The following is a 20,707-nucleotide window of genomic DNA, read 5'->3' as shown; positions in this document are numbered from 1 at the left end:
TTACTTGATAACTAAAAAGATCAATAACGGCAGCCTAATAAAAGGTGTGTTAAAAAACAAAGTTCTGTCGTTTACTGCAATAAAGTTGTAACTTCAAATTGTATTTAGACAACCCATTTTTAATGAGTCTATGAGAGAGGGTGTAACAAATTAAATATAATTGTGGAGGTACAAATATGTGGCCGCCACAAAAAAAGGCATAAATATGGAATACTGATGTGGTTAAACAACTTGATCAGAGAAAAATACTTACTGCAACAATCCCTCAGCCGGACCTCCTTTTAGAACATCAGATATTACAATGGAGGTCTCACCGCTTTGGAAGTGTGGGTTGTCTCGCCCACCCGAGATGGCAATACCAAACCCAAATCCAGGAGCCTGGACACACAGAGAACGACGTTCAACACTGATACATTTAAAACATGCCTTATCAAAGAAGATTGTCAATATAGCTATTAGTTATTTTCAGTTAACTGGAAATGTATTGCAGCTCGAAGGGAACTGGCCATGTGATGTAAACTTTCCCCCGCAGCATCAGAGGTGAGCCAGAAATCTAGGAATTGCAGCCAACAACGCGCTTCTCCTTCAGCCTCACTAAAGCGGCTAACTAATTAGATTACAACAACCGGGCCAGTCTAGACAGGTACTCCACACTAGGGGTTTTCAAAGTGTGCAGCGCCCTAAGACTTGAGGGCAGATGCAGTATCTTGATAAAAGTAAAGTTTCAGTTTTATTTAGGTAGAGGACATAGTGTAGTATATAGCTCTTATGAGAGCAGTTAAGGGAGGGCATTTTCTCCTCCAACATGATTGTGCCCCAGTGGACAAAGCTAGGGTCATGAATGCACCCTTAAAAGAGTTTGGTGTGAAAGATCTGTTGGTCTGCACAGAACCCTGACCGAATAAACCCTGACCTTAACACCACACTACAATTTAGATAACAACTAAAAGAAAGCTGGTAAGTCTGGACCTACTCCATGTTTTTCCATCCTCTCTTCCTTTGTTGTAAAAACCAAATCTCCCAAAACTTTTTTTTGCTTATAGTGTATGTAGGCCAATACAGATTTTGATACCTAACATAGTGAACAATCTCGTCAACTGGGCTTTGATGGGTGTAGTCCATGGCAATGAAATTTGACGACATTGAACAAAAAATAAGAGTGTCATACAGTTCCCGCTTTGCCCTGAGCAGGAAGGAAGAGAAAATAAGTTGTAAGGAAGTGGATGCTGATGCCGGTCTTCCTTAGCCTGGTTTCCTGCCATCTGGGCTCCCTAACTATTGTTCCAGCACCATACATCCTGCTCCTACAGCTGGTCCTCTCAGTAAGCAGAGGGAAGACACATGATTAGGGAGAGGACATAGTGTAGTATCGAGGGAGATGAGAGCAACTACCTTGCAGTTAAGACACTATAGACTGGTGGAAAGACTAAAAAAGACAATAGAAAACATTAATTGCTTAGTGAATTATGGTGCTGTAAACACCTACCCTGTGAAGGGTCACTGTGTGCTGTTCCCAGATGACTGTTTCCTCCATCGCTGCACTCTGCAACAGAATAAACAAGATGCAAGTGTTCATTATGATATGATTCGCAGATAGATAATATTGTCGAGTATCAAAATAACTGGAAAGCTATTAACTAATGTCATTTGCATTTCTTTGGTACATCTTCATTGACCTTTGTAGTTAAAGTTTTGTGCTATAAATCAGAAAATAACAGCCATTACACTACAATTAAAAAGAATGCAGCCTCTAAAAAACACAAACACACAAAAAATAACAAGTATAAATACATTACATTAGAATTACATCACATCCACTTGATATCATTCATACTTAAGTTACTGTGCAGGCTTGCATAAAAAACAGTCATCATACGAAACAAGAAATGTGATTACACGCAGAAGGTCACTGAGTATTAAGTGTGAGCGGATGGACATTGGTTTGCTCTACACTAGACATCAAAACCCTCTCAAAAAATGAATAGTATAAAAGTAGGCAATCTCCATTGTTAATTTGCATGACTGGAGACCCTCAAGTCCATACGTTAAAATATTTTGAATGACAGCAGCGTGAGTAAGTAGTCTCGGGAGATTTGAGAGTGATTTCAAAAACAGAGTTAACATGCTCATATTATTCCTGGCTGGGTCATCAGAGAGAGCTGCAGCAAAGATGAATTAATGTGGCGACCTGTCTGTCAAGGAGTAATCTTACATGAAACGAGCATCTATGTATTGCTTTCACTCATTTTCAAAATTTCAAACATCACATGGTCTCTATCAGCATGATTATCACATTGTTGCAAAGAGCCTCATAAGTAGGAGAGAGTACATTAAAGCAAAAATAAACATTATTTTTGCTTTAATGTACTCTCTCCTACTTATGAGGCTCTTTGCAACAATGTGATAATTAGGGCTGAAACTAACATTTTAACTGAGTGACATGCATTTCCTTGTGACATGCATTTCCTTTACATGTAATTTCTACATTGCTCCCTTCCAGCTGATGAAGCACCACTTCTGCCGGTTGTGTCTGCCTGAAGGGAGTGAGGCTGCAGCTGTCTGCGGCGAAATGCGGATTACTGTCCAATGTGACTAAGGAAGAAGAGAAGATACCAACACCACTGCGCATGGCAGACTGCACATTAATTACCACCTTAATAATCAGGCCTTCAAAATAACATTGCAATATTTAGCCACATGAGTGTTGTGATAACACCACCACAACACAGCCCTATAGTCATTACTGATACTGCGGCTCTCATCATTAATACATTTAACCCCATTCCAATGTCGGAAAGAAAATGCAACAGACGGTGGTATAATTCAGGGGTTTTCCCTGATTGTCAATATACTTGTGGTGGTGACGGTGTGGCTAGGGGTGTGACCAATGTGCTGTCATCATATACAGTATATGATGTCTGATAAATTTAATCAGCAATGATGCACATATTTTCTTTAAAAAAGCTAAGCAAATCTTATATATGTATATAAAAACAAATATGTGTTATTAGTTACAAGAAATTAACATATATGTTTTCTTATCCTATATCGTTTTGCTCTATTTTTCAATTATTGCTGCTTATTGTAAAATGTAACGCAGGCCGGACTATATTCTGCTCTCCCTGAATATTTGAATTTAGTTTGCCAAATATGTAAACGGTCTTTTAACACGGAGATGGAAAAAAAAAACTTGATGTAGTTTATTGTTTTTTTACACAATGAAAACACTACATGTAAAATAAGCACACAAATGTGGGGCGATATAGCTCGGTTGGTAGGGTGGCCGTGCTAGAAACTTGAGGGTTCCAAGTTTGAGCCCCGCTTCTGCCAACCTGGTTACTGCCGTTGTGTCTTTGGGCAAGACACTTTACCCACCTGCTCCCTGTGGCACCCACTGTGGTTTAAAAATGTAACTTATATATGTAAAAGCGCTTTGAGTCACTAGAGTAAAGTGCTGTATAAATATAATTCACTTCAAATTCATTTCACTTCCAGGTTCGATCCCCGCTTCCGCCATCCTAGTAACTGCGGTTGTGTCCTTGGGCAAGATACTATACCCACCTGTTGCCAGTGCCACCCACACTGGTTTAAAAGTAACTTAGATATTGGGTTTCACTATGTAAAGCGCTTTGAGTCACTAGAGAAAAGCGTTATATAAATATAATTCACTTTACTTCACAAAAAAAAGTACATTCCATATACACATGAAGTGCACATACATGTTGGAATCACGTTAAATAACACAGTTTGGACAATTACGGTATATAACAATTATACAGGATAAAAGTTGGATCTAATGTCGCTAGCTTACTTCTAACGTATAATGGACAGGCTCATTGACAGGCTAACGAAAATTAACCGGGCCAATTGCAGGGCACATACTGTATAGATAGACACACAATCCTTCACACTCACATTCATAGCTATGGACAATTTAGAGTCTCCAATGAGCCTAACTGCATTTTTGTGAAATGTGGGACGAGGCCTGAGTACCCGGAGAAAACTCATAAAAACACGGCGAAAACATGCAAAACACACATGCCCTAACAGAAATTTGAAGACACACAAGACGTTAAGTTATTACTGTCGCTACGAATGGCAAAATTGGGAAAGTTTTCATAGGCTTGAACAACAAATGCATTAACAAACTTGAAATAGCTTTCTCTCCTTACTTTTGCCAAGTACCCACTTCGATCCAGGGCCGATCAGGTTCGCGACCAGCTGTAGCGCTTATGCTGACAGTAAAGGTGAGAATCTTTGAGCACCTCAAAATTCAATTGCGATTACATTTGGGCAGCTACGATTCAATTATAAATTGGTTATTTATACATCTATAATAAATTATATTGTATGTAATTATGATATTGTTAGTATATTGTATATTATTATTTTTATGTATTCTAAATGTATTACATTTCATGATTAATAATATCAATAATAGGCTCCTTCTTTGGCTACCGATGTGTGCAGTATTGTGTCATTTCAGGTATTTAGTGGACAAAGTTTAGATTTACAGTACCGGCCAAAAGTTTGGACACACCTTCTGATTTAAATGTCTTTTCTTTATTTTCATGACTATTAACAATGTAGATTGTCAATGAAGGCATCCAAACTATGACACCTGTTAAGTGAAAACCATTTCAGCTGACTACTTCTTGAAGCTCATCGAGAGAATGCCAAGAGTGTGCAAAGCAGTAATCAGAGCAAAGGGTGGCTATTTTGAAGAAACTGGAATACATAACATGTTTTCAGTTATTTCACCTTTTTTTGTTAAGTACATAACTCCACATTCATAGTTGTGATGCCTTCAGTGACAGTCTACAATGTAAATAGTCATGAGAGTAAAGAAAACTAATTCAATGAGAAGGTGTGTCCAAACTTCTGGCTTGTAATGTATATGTGGTAGACTATATACGTAAGAACTGTAGTAGATTGCTAAGTGAAAAAAATAAATAAACTATTTTTGAACTACTTGTTTAGCAGGCATCTATGATTAAAATGTTGTGCCTTCTAAAACCACAGAATGTTCAAAATGAGGTGGCGACTTGTCAGGGTGTACTCCGCCTTCTACCCGAATGCAGCTAGGATAGGGTCCTGCACCCCCGCGACCCCGAATGGGACAAGCAGTAAAAAAAGGATGTATGGATGAATGAATGCACAGTTGCACACTTTGGCCCCAGTCGCCATAAAACTTGCGGCTCAAAGACAAGTCGTCAATTTGCTCACTCATATCAATGGCTAACCGACTGTTGCCGTACTGTGTGGATATTATTGTCTCATGACTTATCAATCAACACGCTAATTTTCTCTTCCTATTACCCTTCTGTTGAAGTGTACAATTAATTTATTATTTTGTTGTTTTACAAATTCACATTCAAACTAGTTTAGCACGCGGCTAACATAGCTTGTCCTCTCCTCCCTCCTCCGTGTGTCCGCCACACTGACCCAGCTAACACATTACGTTAAAAGAATATTAGCAAACAGTTCTCCCTTGGTTAGTTGTAACCAAACTTAGAACTAACATTTAAAAAACATTAGCACTAATGCCGCATTTTTGATTGAAACTTTTATTAGTAGATTGCACAATACAGTACATATTCCTTACAATTGACCACTGAATAGTAACATCGGAATAAGTTTTTTAACTTGTTTAGGTCGGGGTCCACGTTAATCAATTCATTCATTTTAGAACCGTCTATTACTTTATTTAACATACATAAATATTTGATGTTTGGACACCTATTCATCGATTCGTGAACCACCCATGTTCTAATCGTGATGCATCGGAGAATCGATAATTTTCCCCCACCTATAATATCCGCATGGTTTGGTCATATATATCATTTCATCAATCAATGTTTACTTATATAGCCCTAAATCACTAGTGTCTCAAAGGGCTGCACAAACCACAACACAAACCACTACGACATCCTCGGTAGGCCCACATAAGGGCAAGGAAAACTCACACCCAGTGGGACGTCGGTGACAATGATGACTATGAGAACCTTGGAGAGGACGAAAGCAATGGATACATGTCTTTGAACTGCAAGTTCCATCCATTTTCTACCGTTAATCCCGTTTGGGGTCGCGGGGGTGCTGAAGCCTATCCCAGCTGCATTTGAGCGGAAGGCGGGGTGCACCCTGGACAAGTCGCAACCTCATCGCAGGGAAAACACAGATAGACAGTACCCGCTAAATATTTTAACAGAACATGGATGCAGCATCTTTATGTGGTTACATACTGGTCTACTTGAGCAAGAAAGTCTTTCTTACAAGGAGATTGTGCAGTATTGTGCCAACCTTGCTTGTTTACAAAGACTACATCAAGATATGCAAGAAGCCACCCATCATGTGGACAAAGTATTCCCAGCCAAAAAAAGACAACGTTACCCAAGGGGCCTACAAGTAAAGAAAAAGAGGAGAAAGACGACACTTTTTTTGGTAGAAATCAGTTGGCAGCTTTTTGATAACAGATCAGCTCAGAAAAACTGTTGGAAGATTAGGCAATTTTGAAAATAGCAGCTATTTCTCCTCAATTGGGAAGACGCCCTATGAGAACATATCTCCAAGCTGTAAGAATACAAAACATTTGACTCATGCAACCAATGCTTTTTCAGTGTAAGAAATTATACAGCAAAAGTGTAAGTATGAACTGATGCTGCACCTACTGTTTTTGTGCTTGTCATTTCCCTCATTTGCAACAATCAATCAGTTGGCCTCCCCCTATTGAATACACAGTTAACCCTTTGACCCTAATTTCCATAGCAGCTCTGTGTGGATGTTATTTGTGTCCATAATTGGCGCAAAGAGCTTGGGTATCCTCAAAAACTATCCATGCCCCTGGCTTCTCCCCTCCCATGTCTGCCACTACAACTCTCACAGTAATGCTGCCATTGTGTGACGGGACATGACCCATTTAGCCACAGCTCCCTCTGACATTCCCCAACACATCCATTTCTCTGAAGTGTTTTGAGATATACGCAGCCATCCGTTCACACGTTAATTCATCTAACAGTTCAGGCCCACCGAGGGGAACGACACCATGAGAAACAACAATGGTCATGTGAGCAGGAGGTCAGACAGAAAAGGTAGCCTTGTCCTTGAACTGCGGTTTAGGCAGGGTGCAGAATGAAGACAAAATGAACAGTCAATGACTTGTTTTACTAATTACAAAAAAATGCGGCCTGAAACCCATTAGGGACACACACATACATTTGTGGTCAAAAGTTTACCTACACTTGTATAGAACGTAATGTCATAGCTGTGGCCAAACAACTAATTTTTTTTTTCATCTGACATCACATGGACAAAGATAAGACTTTCTGGAGGAAAGTTCAATGGTCGGATGAAACAAAAAATGAGCCGTTTAGCCATAATACCCAGCAATATTTTTGAAGGAGAAAAGGTGAGGGCTTTAAACCCAGGAACACCAAGCCAACCGTCAAGCAAGGTGGTGGTATTATTATGCTCTGGGCCTGTTTTGCTGCCAATTGAACTGGTGCTTTGCAGAGAGTAAATGGGACAATGAAAAAGGAGGATTACCTCCAAATTCTTCAGAACAACCTAAAATCATCGGCTCGGATGTTGGGTCTTGGGCGCAGTTGGGTGTTCCAACAGGACAATGACCCCAAACACATGTCAAAAGTGGTAAAGGAATGGCTAAATCAGGCTAGAATGAAGGTTGTAGAATGGCCTTCCCAAAGACCTGATTTAAAAGTGTGGACAATGCTGAAGAAACAAGTCCATGTCAGAAAACCAACCAATTTAGCTGAACTGCACCAATTTTGTCAAGAGGAGGGGTCAAAAATTCAACCAGAAGCCCACCAGAAGCTTGTGGATGGCTACCAAAAGCATCAAATTGCAGTGAAACTTGCCAAGGGACATGTAACCAAATATTAACATTGCTGTATGTATACTTTTGACCCAGCAGATTTGGTCACATGTCCAGTAGACCCGTAATAAATTCATAAAAGAACCAGACTTCATGAATTTTTTTTGTGACCAACAAGTAGGTGCTCCGATCACTCTATCACAAAAAAATAAGTTGTAGAAATTATTGGAAACTCTAAACAGAAATGCCATTATGTTCTGTACAAGTGTATGTAGACTTTTGACCACGACTGTACAGAACACAAATGAACATTTTCTGTAAACTGTACTAAACAGTCACGCCCACACCTTATTGCTAGGTTGCTACTCCAAGACCGAGTGGCATTTCCAGTTTCAGAATCGGGGAAAAAAATTCCAATACGTTATTTCTCTGCACAGATATGAATATAGAAGATTTTGTAAAAATAAAAATAAATAGCTGGAGTGGGGTCCATTAATTGGGAATTAAGTTGTTAAACTGATTCGCGCATTGGTAAGTACATACTGTATATGTTGGACGTTGTTAAAGGCCTTGCGAACTTTGTTTATCGGTGTTGTCAAGCGATTCGCTTATAACGAAAAGTCAATGATAAAATTTGTCGCCGACAAATCAATTTGTACACAATAGTCGTTGACGTCGTCGCTCGTGTTCACCCTGACGCAAACGAACATACACAAGTCAGCGCGACTGGTGACTAGCAGCAACAAAATGAGTGCGGTTACCGGAAACAACATAGCAGGTGAAAACATCGAAAGTATAGGAACATTTCACCCTATGCGTGAATAACTTGTTCAATTTGCAAAGTACACCTGCCATGGCAGTAGGTCTGTGATGCGGGAGCATTTAAAGCGTAGGTATGTTGGATATCTGGAGGATGCAGTCGCCGACTCTTCTCGAAGATAACTTGCTTGCTACCGAATTAGCCAACAAAAGAGAGAACTTTATCTAAATACTTGTGTGTTCTAAACAAATAATCACAAAATACACTTTTCTTTTTGAGGAAGCTTGATAGTCAAAATAGCAGCAATAAAAACTAACAACAAAACCCTAACACTGTATGCTTTATTTTGAGCAGCATGGTGAGGGGGGCTTCACGGTGGCAGAGGGGTTAGTGCGTCTGCCTCACAATACGAAGGTCCTGCAGTCCTGGGTTCAAATCCAGGCTCGGGATCTTTCTGTGTGGAGTTTGCATGTTCTCCCCGTGAATGCGTGGGTTCCCTCCGGGTACTCCGGCTTCCTCCCACTTCCAAAGATATGCACCTGGGGATAGGTTGATTGGCAACACTAAATTGGCCCTAGTGTGTGAATGTGAGCGTGAATGTTGTCTGTCTATCTGTGTTGGCCCTGCGATGAGGTGGCGACTTGTCCAGGGTGTACCCCGCCTTCCGCCCGATTGTAGCTGAGATAGGCGCCAGCGCCCCCCGTGACCCCAAAAGGGAATAAGCGGTAGAAAATGGATGGGATGGTGAAAGTATGAATAAATATTTTGATAGTTCATCTTTATTGTTAGTTAGCACATGACTAAACATATTTCAAGATTCATTTGAATGCAGGTGGCTAAATTTGATCCAATTCAAACTTCTTCAATTTGATGCAATCAAGTTTCAATCAACTATGTGGTTTAAAGTAGACTTTAATTTTAGGTTACAATTGATTCCAGGTCAATTCTATAAATGTGGCACTGTTTATATTTGGACAAATATACTTTACAGAAGACCAGCAAACAATTATATGTTGCTTTTGATACGACATACTATTTGTCATTGTGTTTATAAACACATTACACTCAAAGCACTTTGGAAAGCCCCTCTCACAATGAAAATATACTTTAAAATTAAATTCCCATTACAGGCACAATATGAATTTATCCTTTACTTCATTATACAGGTCTGGTACGCATTTGTTGGTAACAAACTGTTGTCTTAGTATTTTGTACAAAGGCTTGTATGTATGTATCATGTCCCCATTCTACAAAACACACTATAGTCTCAAGTCTGTAACAATTAAACGGACTATAGAAGAGGTTAATACCTTGTCTCGAGCTGAAAAAAACTTTACCTTTAGCTTTGTTGACCATTTTTTGGTTGAAGGGAAACCTTGTATATCTGTGTCTTTGTCCTTGTGAGTATTTAAGCTAGCAGTACTAACATTCTTATCACTGGTTTCTTCCCTATGTCTTTCCACCGGGTGCGTATTGAGTTTAGTCAGGCCACCGCGGTACTTCAGTGCTGTATTACAGTCTTTCCATATTGGAACAGTTTTATCAAGTTTACAGTTTTTCTTAAACAATCCTAATAGCTTCCAAATGGTATACTTAATTGTGTTGATGTCGAACATTTATGTTACTGTGACAGGTCTCATGAGAGTTTCACGGAAATATAAACACACAGTGGGAGAGATGTAACAAGAGTGCTATGCAGGGCAGAAAAGGATTTCAGCAGTCATAGCACATAAATTAAACCAATTCATAAATTTTTTCTTGGGCCATTAGCTCGTTTATTTTACATTTGGGTCGATCCCGGGAGCCGTGTACCGATGCACTCACATTATTGAAAATAAAACACATTTCTGATTGATATTGGTTACCTATATTTATTTGTATTACTTTGACACAGTCTTGTTTACAGTTGAAGTTGAAATTGTCCGAAGTCGTCTATGGTGATGAGAAAAAATTAACATTTAAAAAAAATCCTTGTGGTCTACATCAGTGTTTTTCAACCTTTTTTGAGCCAAGGCACATTTTTTGCGTAGAAAAAATCCGGAGGCACACCACCAGTAGGAAACATTAAATAACGAAACTCAGTTGACAGTAAAAAGTCATTGTTGCAATTGTTGGATACGGCTTTAAAACAATCAACCATGCATCACTATAGCTCGTGTCTCAAAATAGGTGTACTGTCATGAAGTTAAAGTACCAATGATTGTCACACACATACTAGATGTGGCAAAATTATTCTCTGCATTTGACCCATCACCCTTGATCACCCCCTGAGAGGTGAGGGGAGCAGCGGGCAGCAGCGGTGCCGCGCCCGGGAATGACCTGGGATCTCACGTCGTGTCTTACTTAAAGTTTTTTGCTGTTTTCCTCTGTGTAATGTTTTATTTCTTGTCTTGCGCTCCTTTTTTGGCAGCTTTTTCTCTTTTTTTGGTATTTTCCTGTAGCAGTTTCATGTCTTCCTTTGAGCAATATTTCTATTTCCGCTTGATTGCTAAACTTTGTTATAGCAAACAAAAATATTTCAGTTTTTTTCATCCTTCTTTGTGGGTTCATTGTTGATTGTCATGTTTGGATGTACACTGTGGACGCCGTCTTTGCTCCACAGTAAGTCTTTGCTGTCGTCCAGCATTCTGTTTTTCTTTATTTTGTAGCCAGTTCAGTTTTAGTTCTGCATGTCCTTCCCTAAGCTTCAATGCCTTTTCTTAGGAGCACTTACCTTTTGTTTATTTTTGGTTTAAGTAATAGATACCTTTTTACCTGCGCACTGCCTACCGCTGTTTCCGACATCTACAAAGCTACCGGCTGCCACCTACTGATATGGAAGAGTATTACACGGTTACTCTGCCGAGCTCTAGACAGCACTGACACTCAACAACACATTATTTGCGGATTATAATTACTGGTTTGCAAAAAATATTTTTAACCCAAGTAGGGGAAATTAGATAATCTCCCACGGCACACCAGACTCACATTATACTAGTGTGCCGCGGCACAGTGGTAGAAAAACACTGGTCTACATAACATTTAATGGGGGTTCTTTAGTCGAAATTTAGCAAATATTATGTTTTACGGACCGTCTTCAAGCCGCTTGCATACCGTCTTTTCAGGATGCCCCATTTTGTGAGCTGTCTTATTTACGTCTCCACCTCGACTGCGTCTTCTCCCCGTCAGCCATAGTGTAGTTTATACCGTTTTGTTATATCGAGTCAACTTAGAACTATACACTACTCTGTATTACAAATTGAAACAGCGGAGGATGCAAGTGCATGTTCAAGCCAATTAGCCCCACAACAAGAGGATAGAAAAAAAGAATTAACCTTTTTGAGTACAACTTCAGACTACAATGGGGGACTAGCGCAAAGCTCTTCGGGTAAATCTGCTGATGTCACAGATGAGAAAAACGGCACAAATAGGGCAAATTCCAAATGATTCGTCTAGAGCGGGGGTTGGCAACCCGCGGCTCTTTAGCGCCACCCTAGTGGCTCTCTGGAGCTTTAACAAAAATGTATGAAAAATGGAAAAAGATGAGGGGGAAAAAAATATATTTTTTTGTGTTAATATGATTTATGTAGGAGGACAAACATGACAAGCAACTCCTCTCTGAGCTGCAACCTTATCGTGGTAGAGGAGTTTGCGTGTCCCAATGATCCTAGGAGCTATGTTGTCCGGGGGCATAAAGCCCCCTGGTAGGGTCTCCCAAGGCAAACAGGTTCTAGGTGAGGGATCAGACAAAGAGCAGCTCGAAGACCTCGAAGACCTTTATGAAGAAGAAACATCATGGAACCAGATTTCCCTCGCCCGGACGCGGGTCACCGGGGCCCCCCTCTGGAGCCAGGCCCGGAGGTGGGGCACGATGGCGAGCGCCTGGTGGCCGGGCCTGTTCCCATGGGGCCCGGCCGGGCACAGCCCGAAGAGGCAACGTGGGTCACCCCTCCAATGGGCTCACCACCCATAGCAGGGGCCATAGAGGTCGGGTGCATTGTGAGCTGGGCGACAGCCGAAGGCAGGGCACTTGGCGGTCCGATCCTCGGCTACAGAAGCTAGCTCTTGGGACGTGGAACGTCACGTCAATGGGGGGGAAAGAGCCTGAGCTAGTGCGCGAAGTCGAGAAATTCCGGCTGGATATAGTCGGACTCACTTCGACGCACAGCAAGGGCTCTGGAACCACTTCTTTCGAGAGGGATTGGACCCTCTTCCACTCTGGCGTTGCCGGCAGTGAGAGGCGACGGGCTGGGGTGGCAATTCTTGTTTCCCCCCGGCTCAAAGCCTGTACGTTGGAGTTCAACCCGGTGGACGAAAGGGTAGCCTCCCTCCGCCTTCGGGTGGGGGGACGGGTCCTGACTGTTGTTTGTGCTTATGCACCAAACAGCAGTTCAGAGTACCCACCCTTTTTGGGAACGCTCGAGGGAGTACTGGAAAGTGCTCCCCCGGGTGATTCCCTTGTCCTACTGGGAGACTTCAACGCTCACGTTGGCAACGACAGTGAAACCTGGAGAGGCGTGATTGGGAAGAATGGCCGCCCGGATCTGAACCCGAGTGGTGTTTTGTTATTGGACTTTTGTGCTCGTCACAGTTTGTCCATAACAAACACCATGTTCAAACATAAGGGTGTCCATATGTGCACTTGGCACCAGGACACCCTAGGCCGCAGTTCCATGATCGACTTTGTAGTTGTGTCATCGGATTTGCGGCCTCATGTTATGGACACTCGGGTGAAGAGAGGGGCGGAGCTTTCCACCGATCACCACCTGGTGGTGAGTTGGCTGCGATGGTGGGGGAGGATGCCGGACAGACCTGGGAGGCCCAAACGCATTGTGAGGGTCTGCTGGGAATGTCTGGCAGAGTCTCCTGTCAGACAAAGTTTCAATTCCCACCTCCGGAAGAACTTTGAACATGTCACGAGGGAGGTGCTGGACATTGAGTCCGAGTGGACCATGTTCCGCACCTCTATTGTTGAGGCGGCAGATCGGAGCTGTGGCCGCAAGGTAGTTGGTGCCTGTCGGGGCGGAAATCCTAAAACCCCTTGGTGGACACCAGCGGTGAGGGATGCCGTCAAGCTGAAGAAGGAGTCCTATCGGGTCCTTTTGGCTCATAGGACTCCGGAGGCAGTGGACAGGTACCGAGAGGCCAAGCGGTGTGCAGCTTCAGCGGTCGCGGAGGCAAAAACTCGGACATGGGAAGAGTTCGGGGAAGCCATGGAAAACGACTTCCGGACGGCTTCGAAGCGATTCTGGACCACCGTCCGCCGCCTCAGGAAGGGGAAGCAGTGCACTATCAACACCGTGTATGGTGCGGATGGTGTTCTGCTGACCTCGACTGCGGATGTTGTGGGTAGGTGGAAGGAATACTTCGAAGACCTCCTCAATCCCACCAACACGTCTTCCTATGAGGAAGCAGGGCCTGGGGAATCTGTGGTGGACTCTCCTATTTCTGGGGCTGAGGTCGCTGAGGTAGTTAAAAAGCTCCTCGGTGGCAAGGCCCCAGGGGTGGACGAGATCCGCCCGGAGTTCCTTAAGGCTCTGGATGCTGTGGGGCTGTCTTGGTTGACAAGACTTTGCAGCATCGCGTGGACATCGGGGGCGGTACCTCTGGATTGGCAGACCGGGGTGGTGGTTCCTCTCTTTAAGAAGGGGGACCGGAGGGTGTGTTCCAACTATCGTGGGATCACACTCCTCAGCCTTCCCGGTAAGGTTTATTCAGGTGTACTGGAGAGGAGGCTACGTCGGATAGTCGAACCTCGGATTCAGGAGGAACAGTGTGGTTTTCGTCCTGGTCGTGGAACTGTGGACCAGCTCTATACTCTCGGCAGGGTCCTTGAGGGTGCATGGGAGTTTGCCCAACCAGTCTACATGTGCTTTGTGGACATGGAGAAGGCATTCGACCGTGTCCCTCGGGAAGTCCTGTGGGGAGTGCTCAGAGAGTATGGGGTATCGGACTGTCTTATTGTGGCGGTCCGTTCACTGTACGATCAGTGCCAGAGCTTGGTCCGCATTGCCGGCAGTAAGTCGAACACATTTCCAGTGAGGGTTGGACTCCGCCAAGGCTGTCCTTTGTCACCCATTCTGTTCATAACTTTTATGGACAGAATTTCTAGGCGCAGTCAAGGCGTTGAGGGGTTCCGGTTTGGTAACCGCAGGATTAGGTCTCTGCTTTTTGCAGATGATGTGGTCCTGATGGCTTCATCTGACCGGGATCTTCAGCTCTCGCTGGATCGGTTCGCAGCCGAGTGTGAAGCGACCGGAATGAGAATCAGCACCTCCAAGTCCGAGTCCATGGTTCTCGCCCGGAAAAGGGTGGAGTGCCATCTCCGGGTTGGGGAGGAGACCCTGCCCCAAGTGGAGGAGTTCAAGTACCTAGGAGTCTTGTTCACGAGTGAGGGAAGAGTGGATCGTGAGATCGACAGGCGGATCGGTGCGGCGTCTTCAGTAATGCGGACGTTGTACCGGTTCGTTGTGGTGAAGAAGGAGCTGAGCCGGAAGGCAAAGCTCTCAATTTACCGGTCGATCTACGTTCCCATCCTCACCTATGGTCATGAGCTTTGGGTCATGACCGAAAGGATAAGATCACGGGTACAAGCGGCCGAAATGAGTTTCCTCCGCCGTGTGGCGGGGCTCTCCCTTAGAGATAGGGTGAGAAGCTCTGCCATCCGGGAGGAACTCAAAGTAAAGCCGCTGCTCCTTCACATCGAGAGGAGCCAGATGAGGTGGTTCGGGCATCTGGTCAGGATGCCACCCGAACGCCTCCCTAGGGAGGTGTTTAGGGCACGTCCAACCGGTAGGAGGCCACGGGGAAGACCCAGGACACGTTGGGAAGACTATGTCTCCCGGCTGGCCTGGGAACGCCTCGGGATCCCCCGGGAAGAGCTAGACGAAGTGGCTGGGGAGAGGGAAGTCTGGGTTTCCCTGCTTAGGCTGTTGCCCCCGCGACCCAACCTCGGATAAGCGGAAGATGATGGATGGATGGATGGACAAACATGACACAAACCTCCCTAATTGTTATAAAGCACACTGTTTACATTAAACATGCTTCACCGATTCGAGTATTTGGCGAGCGCCATTTTGTCCTAATAATTTTGGCGGTCCTTGAACTCACCGTAGTTTGTTTACAACAGGGGTCACCAACACGGTGCCCGCGGGCACCAGGTAGCCCGTAAGGACCAGATGAGCCGCCCGCTGGCCTGTTCTAAAAATAGCTCAAATAGCAGCACTTACCAGTGAGCTGCCTCTATTTTTTAAATGTTATTTATTTACTCGCAAGCTGGTCTCGCATTGCTCGACATTTTTAATTCTAAGAGAGACAAAACTCAAATAGAATTTGAAAATCCAAGAAAATATTTTAAAGACTTGGTCTGCACTTGTTTAAATAAACTCTTTTTTTTTTACTTTGCTTCTTATAACTTTCAGAAAGACAATTTTAGAGAAAAAATACAACCTTAAAAATTATTTTTTAACACATATACCTTTTTACCTTTTAAATTTCTTCCTCTTCTTTTCTGACAATTTAAATCAATATTCAAGTAGATTCTTTTTATTGTTAAGAATAATAAATACATTTTAATTTAATTCTTAATTTTAGCTTCTGTTTTTCGACGAAGAATATTTGTGAAATATATCTTAAAACTTTTTCTGATTAAAATTTTAAAAATGTATTATGGCAAATGGAAAAAATTTGTAGAATCAAATTTAAATCTTATTTCAAAGTCTTTTGAATTTCTTTCAAAATTTTGGTTCTGGAAAATCTAGAAGAAATAATGATTTGTCTTTGTTAGAAATATAGCTTGGTCCAAATTGTTATATATTATAACAACGTGTAGATTGGATTTTAATATATTTAAAACATGTCATCAAAATTCTAAAATTAATCTTAATTAGGAAAAATTACGTAATTTATGTTCCATAAATTCTTTTTTTTATTTTTTCAAAAAGATTCGAATTAGCTAGTTTTTCTCTTAATTTTTTTCGGTTGAATTTTGAATTTGAAAGAGTCCAAATTGAAGATAAACTATGTTTCAAAATTGAATTTTCATTTTTTTCGTGTTTTTTCTTCTTTTAAACCGTTCAATAAAGTGTTTTTTTCATCATTTATTCTCTACAAAAAAAAAAATGTACGACAGAATGACAGAGAGAAATACCTTTTTTTAAATATATTTACAGATTTATTTATTAAAGGTAAATTGAGCAAATTGGATATTTCTGGCAATTTATTTAAGTGTGTATCAAAACGGTTGCCCATCGCATTAATCAGTACCCAAGAAGTAGCTCTTGGTTTCAAAAAGGATGGTGACCCCTGGTTTACTTGTATAACTTTCTCCGACTTTCTATGACGTGTTTTATTCCTATTCTTTTTCCGTCTCATTTTGTCCACCAAACTTTTAACGTTGTGCGTGAATGCACAACATTAAAAAGGTGAGTTTTGTTGATGTTATTGACATGTGTGGAGTGCTAATCAGACATATTTGGTCACTGCATGACTGCAAGCTAATCGATGCTAACATGCTGTTTAGGCCAACTGTATATACATATTGCATCATTATGCCTCATTTGTAGCTATATTTAAGGCCTATTTAGTTTCCTTTAAGTCCTCTTAATTCAATTTATATCTTATGACACACTATCTGTATATAATATGGCTTTTAATGGTTTGCGGCTCCAGACCGATTTGTTTTTGTATTTTTGGTCCAATATGGCTCTTTCAACATTTTGGGTTGCCGACCCCTGTTCTAGAGGAAGTATGAAGGAAAGCAAGATTGTTTTATAAATACCTCCGCCAAGCCTCAATGGATTGATTTCGAATTTTTAGAACCTATGATCCCAAATACACAAAAACAGGGACCTATTGGTAAAAAAAAAAAAATGGTTTTGCATAAGAGTTCTCAAATCATAATGAATTGAGTCAGAACCTTATGAATCAAAAACTAATCAATTTAGGAAGTAATACCCAGCCCTAGTTACAACAAGATTTAGTGATATAAATTTTGAGTTTGTTGTTAATATGGGATATGCACCCTAAAATATATTTATTAATGCAGTTTATTAATACTACTTAGCAAGGATTTCTTCATGTTAAACATCGTATATGCACTTAACAACACACATACATTCTATGTCAATTATTTTCATTGGAACTGTGCATAGTTACTGTAAGTTTTGGAGAATAAGAAAAGCAAATAAATTAAAACAACAGCCGTTTACAGTTTATTTTCAGATGCATGCAGACTTTGACTAAGCGATCAATACAAACATGTACATGTTCAGACTCTCAACTACCCGATACATTTTACGAGACTTACAAGCTCAACACAGGAGCCACCTTTCTGTGCGTTTTTGGGTTGTTTTTAGGCACTCCGATTTTCACACATTAACTATATTGTAGCTGTACTTTTACAAGGCTTCCTGCTACAAATAAGCTTAATTGCCCCCCAATAGCATGAGTCCAAGGCAACAGCAACCAGACGTGAAGTAATGTGCAACCAAGCAATACATAGTATATGAGCATGCACAGTACATTAACCTAGCTGGTAGGGTCTTACAGAAAGCTAGTCATAGCGCAAGTGACTCGGGAGAATCAATACTATTGAAATTCAGTTGCACTTCGTCAAATGTACACTACAATGCTCCTGTCATTAAAATTGGACTCAGAAGTAAGCACTGGCATAACATTCAATAAACAGAGTTTGAAGATTTGTAGATTGTGTAGTATTGCGTTAATTCATTACACCAGTGGTTCTCAACCTTTTTTCAGCAATGCACCCCCTGTGAACATTTTTTTTAATTCAAGTACCCCCTAATCAGAGCAAAGCATTTTTGGTTGAAAAAAAGAGATACAAAGTAAAATACAGCACTATGTCATCAGTTTCTGATTTATTAAATTGTATAACAGTGCAAAATATTGCTCATTTGTAGTGGTCTTTCTTGAACTATTTGGAAAAAAAGATGTGAAAATAACTAAAAACTTGTAGAAAAATAAACAAGTGATTCAATTATAAATAAAGATTTCTACACATAGAAGTAATCATTAACTTAAAGTTCGCCCTTTGGGGATTGTAATAGAGATCCATCTGGATTCATAAACCTAATTCTAAACATTTCTTTACAAAAAAAAAATCTTTAACATCAATATTTATGGAACATGTCCACAAAAAATCCAGCTGTCAACACTGAATATTACATTGTTGCATTTCTTTTCACAGTTTATGAACTTACATTCATATTTTCTTGAAGTATTATTAAATAAATATATTTATAAAGGATTTTTGAATTGTTGCCATTTTTAGAATATTTAAAAAAAAATCTCACGTACCCCTTGGCATACCTTCAAGTACCCCCAGGGGTACGCGTACCCCCATTTGAGAACCACTTTATTACACTATATAGCAATTGAGGCAAAATGGAGTGCACTTGACCACAAGCCCAGCAGAGACAGTCTAAATAAGCTCCTCATCATGGTAATGAATGAATGATTTCATTTTTTATTTATTTTAACCAATCTTCTTTTAAGGGTGGCAGGTTTGTGCAATTGTTTTTTTTTAAATGTACAAGTTAAAATAAAATGTATTTAAAATTTTGGAAAAGGATCAATATTCTGAGTGTGTCAAAATGTGCCTGTTTTTGAAACCATGTATCCTGTTATTGGAACATTACAGGCTACACTGTAGCAAAGACCACAGATCCTGTGTTGCCAAAACAAACATGACTGTACCTAACTTTATAAACAACACAAAAAATACAACAATTCTTTAGGACAGGGTTTACCCTGAAAGTGGCAGAGTAGTGTAAAACAATGGTGTGCTTGATGTTGCCCAAACTAATGGCAGTCGACAGTAGAGTATTTATACTTCAATATTAGTCTGGCCTGAACTCCGGCCAGCAGGGCCAGGAGCTGGGAAACAAAGAGCAGCTATCAAACCACACATGCGTACTCACACACACACACACACAAAACAGTCATGATGCACAGGGCCTCTTTGTTCAAGCCTGCCTTGGCTTAGCCTTGCCTGTCATTTAACAGAGAATCTAGTAAAGGTGATAAAATATACCTCGGGCTTGTCTAAAGATGATCCACTTACTTTGAGCATACTGATGAAGTGAATAAAAAAATGTTGCCCGAGACAAGCGGTAGAAAACCGATGGATGGCTGGCACGATGGACAACAACCCATTGCAGAAAACCATTAAGACAACAAATCAGTGATGGCATATTTATTTGGGTTCTTAAGGGAACTCGCACAAAACAGGTGGAAAGTGTCAAGAACATCATATCCATTCGGCACCCAAGTAAAAGGTCAAATAAAGTGCGTCACAAAAAGAGCCACACAGATATGAGTCCCACGCTTAACTTCAGAACACCGAATACACAACTTTGATAATCATCACAATCCTGTGCAACAGACTTTGTTCTCACATCAAAGAAGCTTTCTTTTAATAAACAAATCAGTTGCGAGTGCTAGTGCTATATATACAGATAAATGACATAGGGCTGCAACTAACGAATATTTTGAAAGTCGATTAGTCAACGATCATCTTAAAGATTTGTCGACTAATCGGAAAATAAAGCGTACATATATTTAACGGCTCTCATTTTTCCAATTGTCTTCCAAATGCTGCTCAAGTTATTTTACAAATGTGCTTACGTACTACAAGGATGACTATTTCATTCATGAATAATTATTCATACTGTAACTATGTTGCCCATTCATTTTCTACCGCATGTCCCTTTTTGGGGGTCGCAAAATGTAGCCTATTTCAGTTGCAGTCAGGCGTTGGGCAGTGTACATTGTGTATTTAAAAACGATTAAAATAGCAGCAATGAAAACAAACAACAAAACACAAAATCTAACTTCCTTAAATAGAAAAGCATTTTGTGATGTACAAAAATCTGCACACTTGTATATTGAATATTGTAGGGGTCTAACGGTACGTGTATTTGTATTGGACCGTTTCGGTACGGGGGTTTCGGTTCGGTACAGGGGTGTACCGAACGAGTTTCTAAGCTAAAGTCTTAACAAGCTGCTTTGCTTCTTCTGCCTCTCTCAGCAACCAACATTGTCCCACCCACACAACCATCTGATTGGTTACAATCATAGCCAATCAGCAGTGCGTATTCAGAGCGCATGTAGTCAAT

At 41.1% G+C, this 20,707-nt stretch overlaps 1 protein-coding gene across 18 annotated transcripts in view; it reads right to left on the bottom strand.

Annotated features, from left to right (window-relative positions):
* Window positions 1–20,707, bottom strand: part of tjp1a (tight junction protein 1a) — a 310,964-nt gene that overhangs the window by 63,017 nt on the left and 227,240 nt on the right. For all 18 annotated transcript variants that reach the window (XM_061887097.1, XM_061887095.1, XM_061887093.1 and 15 more), the window contains 2 exons: window positions 1,487–1,543; window positions 254–378 (listed from right to left, as the gene is read on the bottom strand). In XM_061887097.1, coding sequence (XP_061743081.1) covers window positions 254–378; window positions 1,487–1,543 — 182 coding nt within the window. The remainder of the gene's footprint in view (window positions 1–253; window positions 379–1,486; window positions 1,544–20,707) is intronic.

Source organism: Nerophis ophidion, linkage group LG25 (genome assembly GCF_033978795.1).
Source record: "Nerophis ophidion isolate RoL-2023_Sa linkage group LG25, RoL_Noph_v1.0, whole genome shotgun sequence".
In the NCBI taxonomy this organism is placed as follows: Eukaryota; Metazoa; Chordata; class Actinopteri; order Syngnathiformes; family Syngnathidae; genus Nerophis; species Nerophis ophidion.
This window is presented reverse-complemented; position numbering and strand designations above follow the sequence as displayed.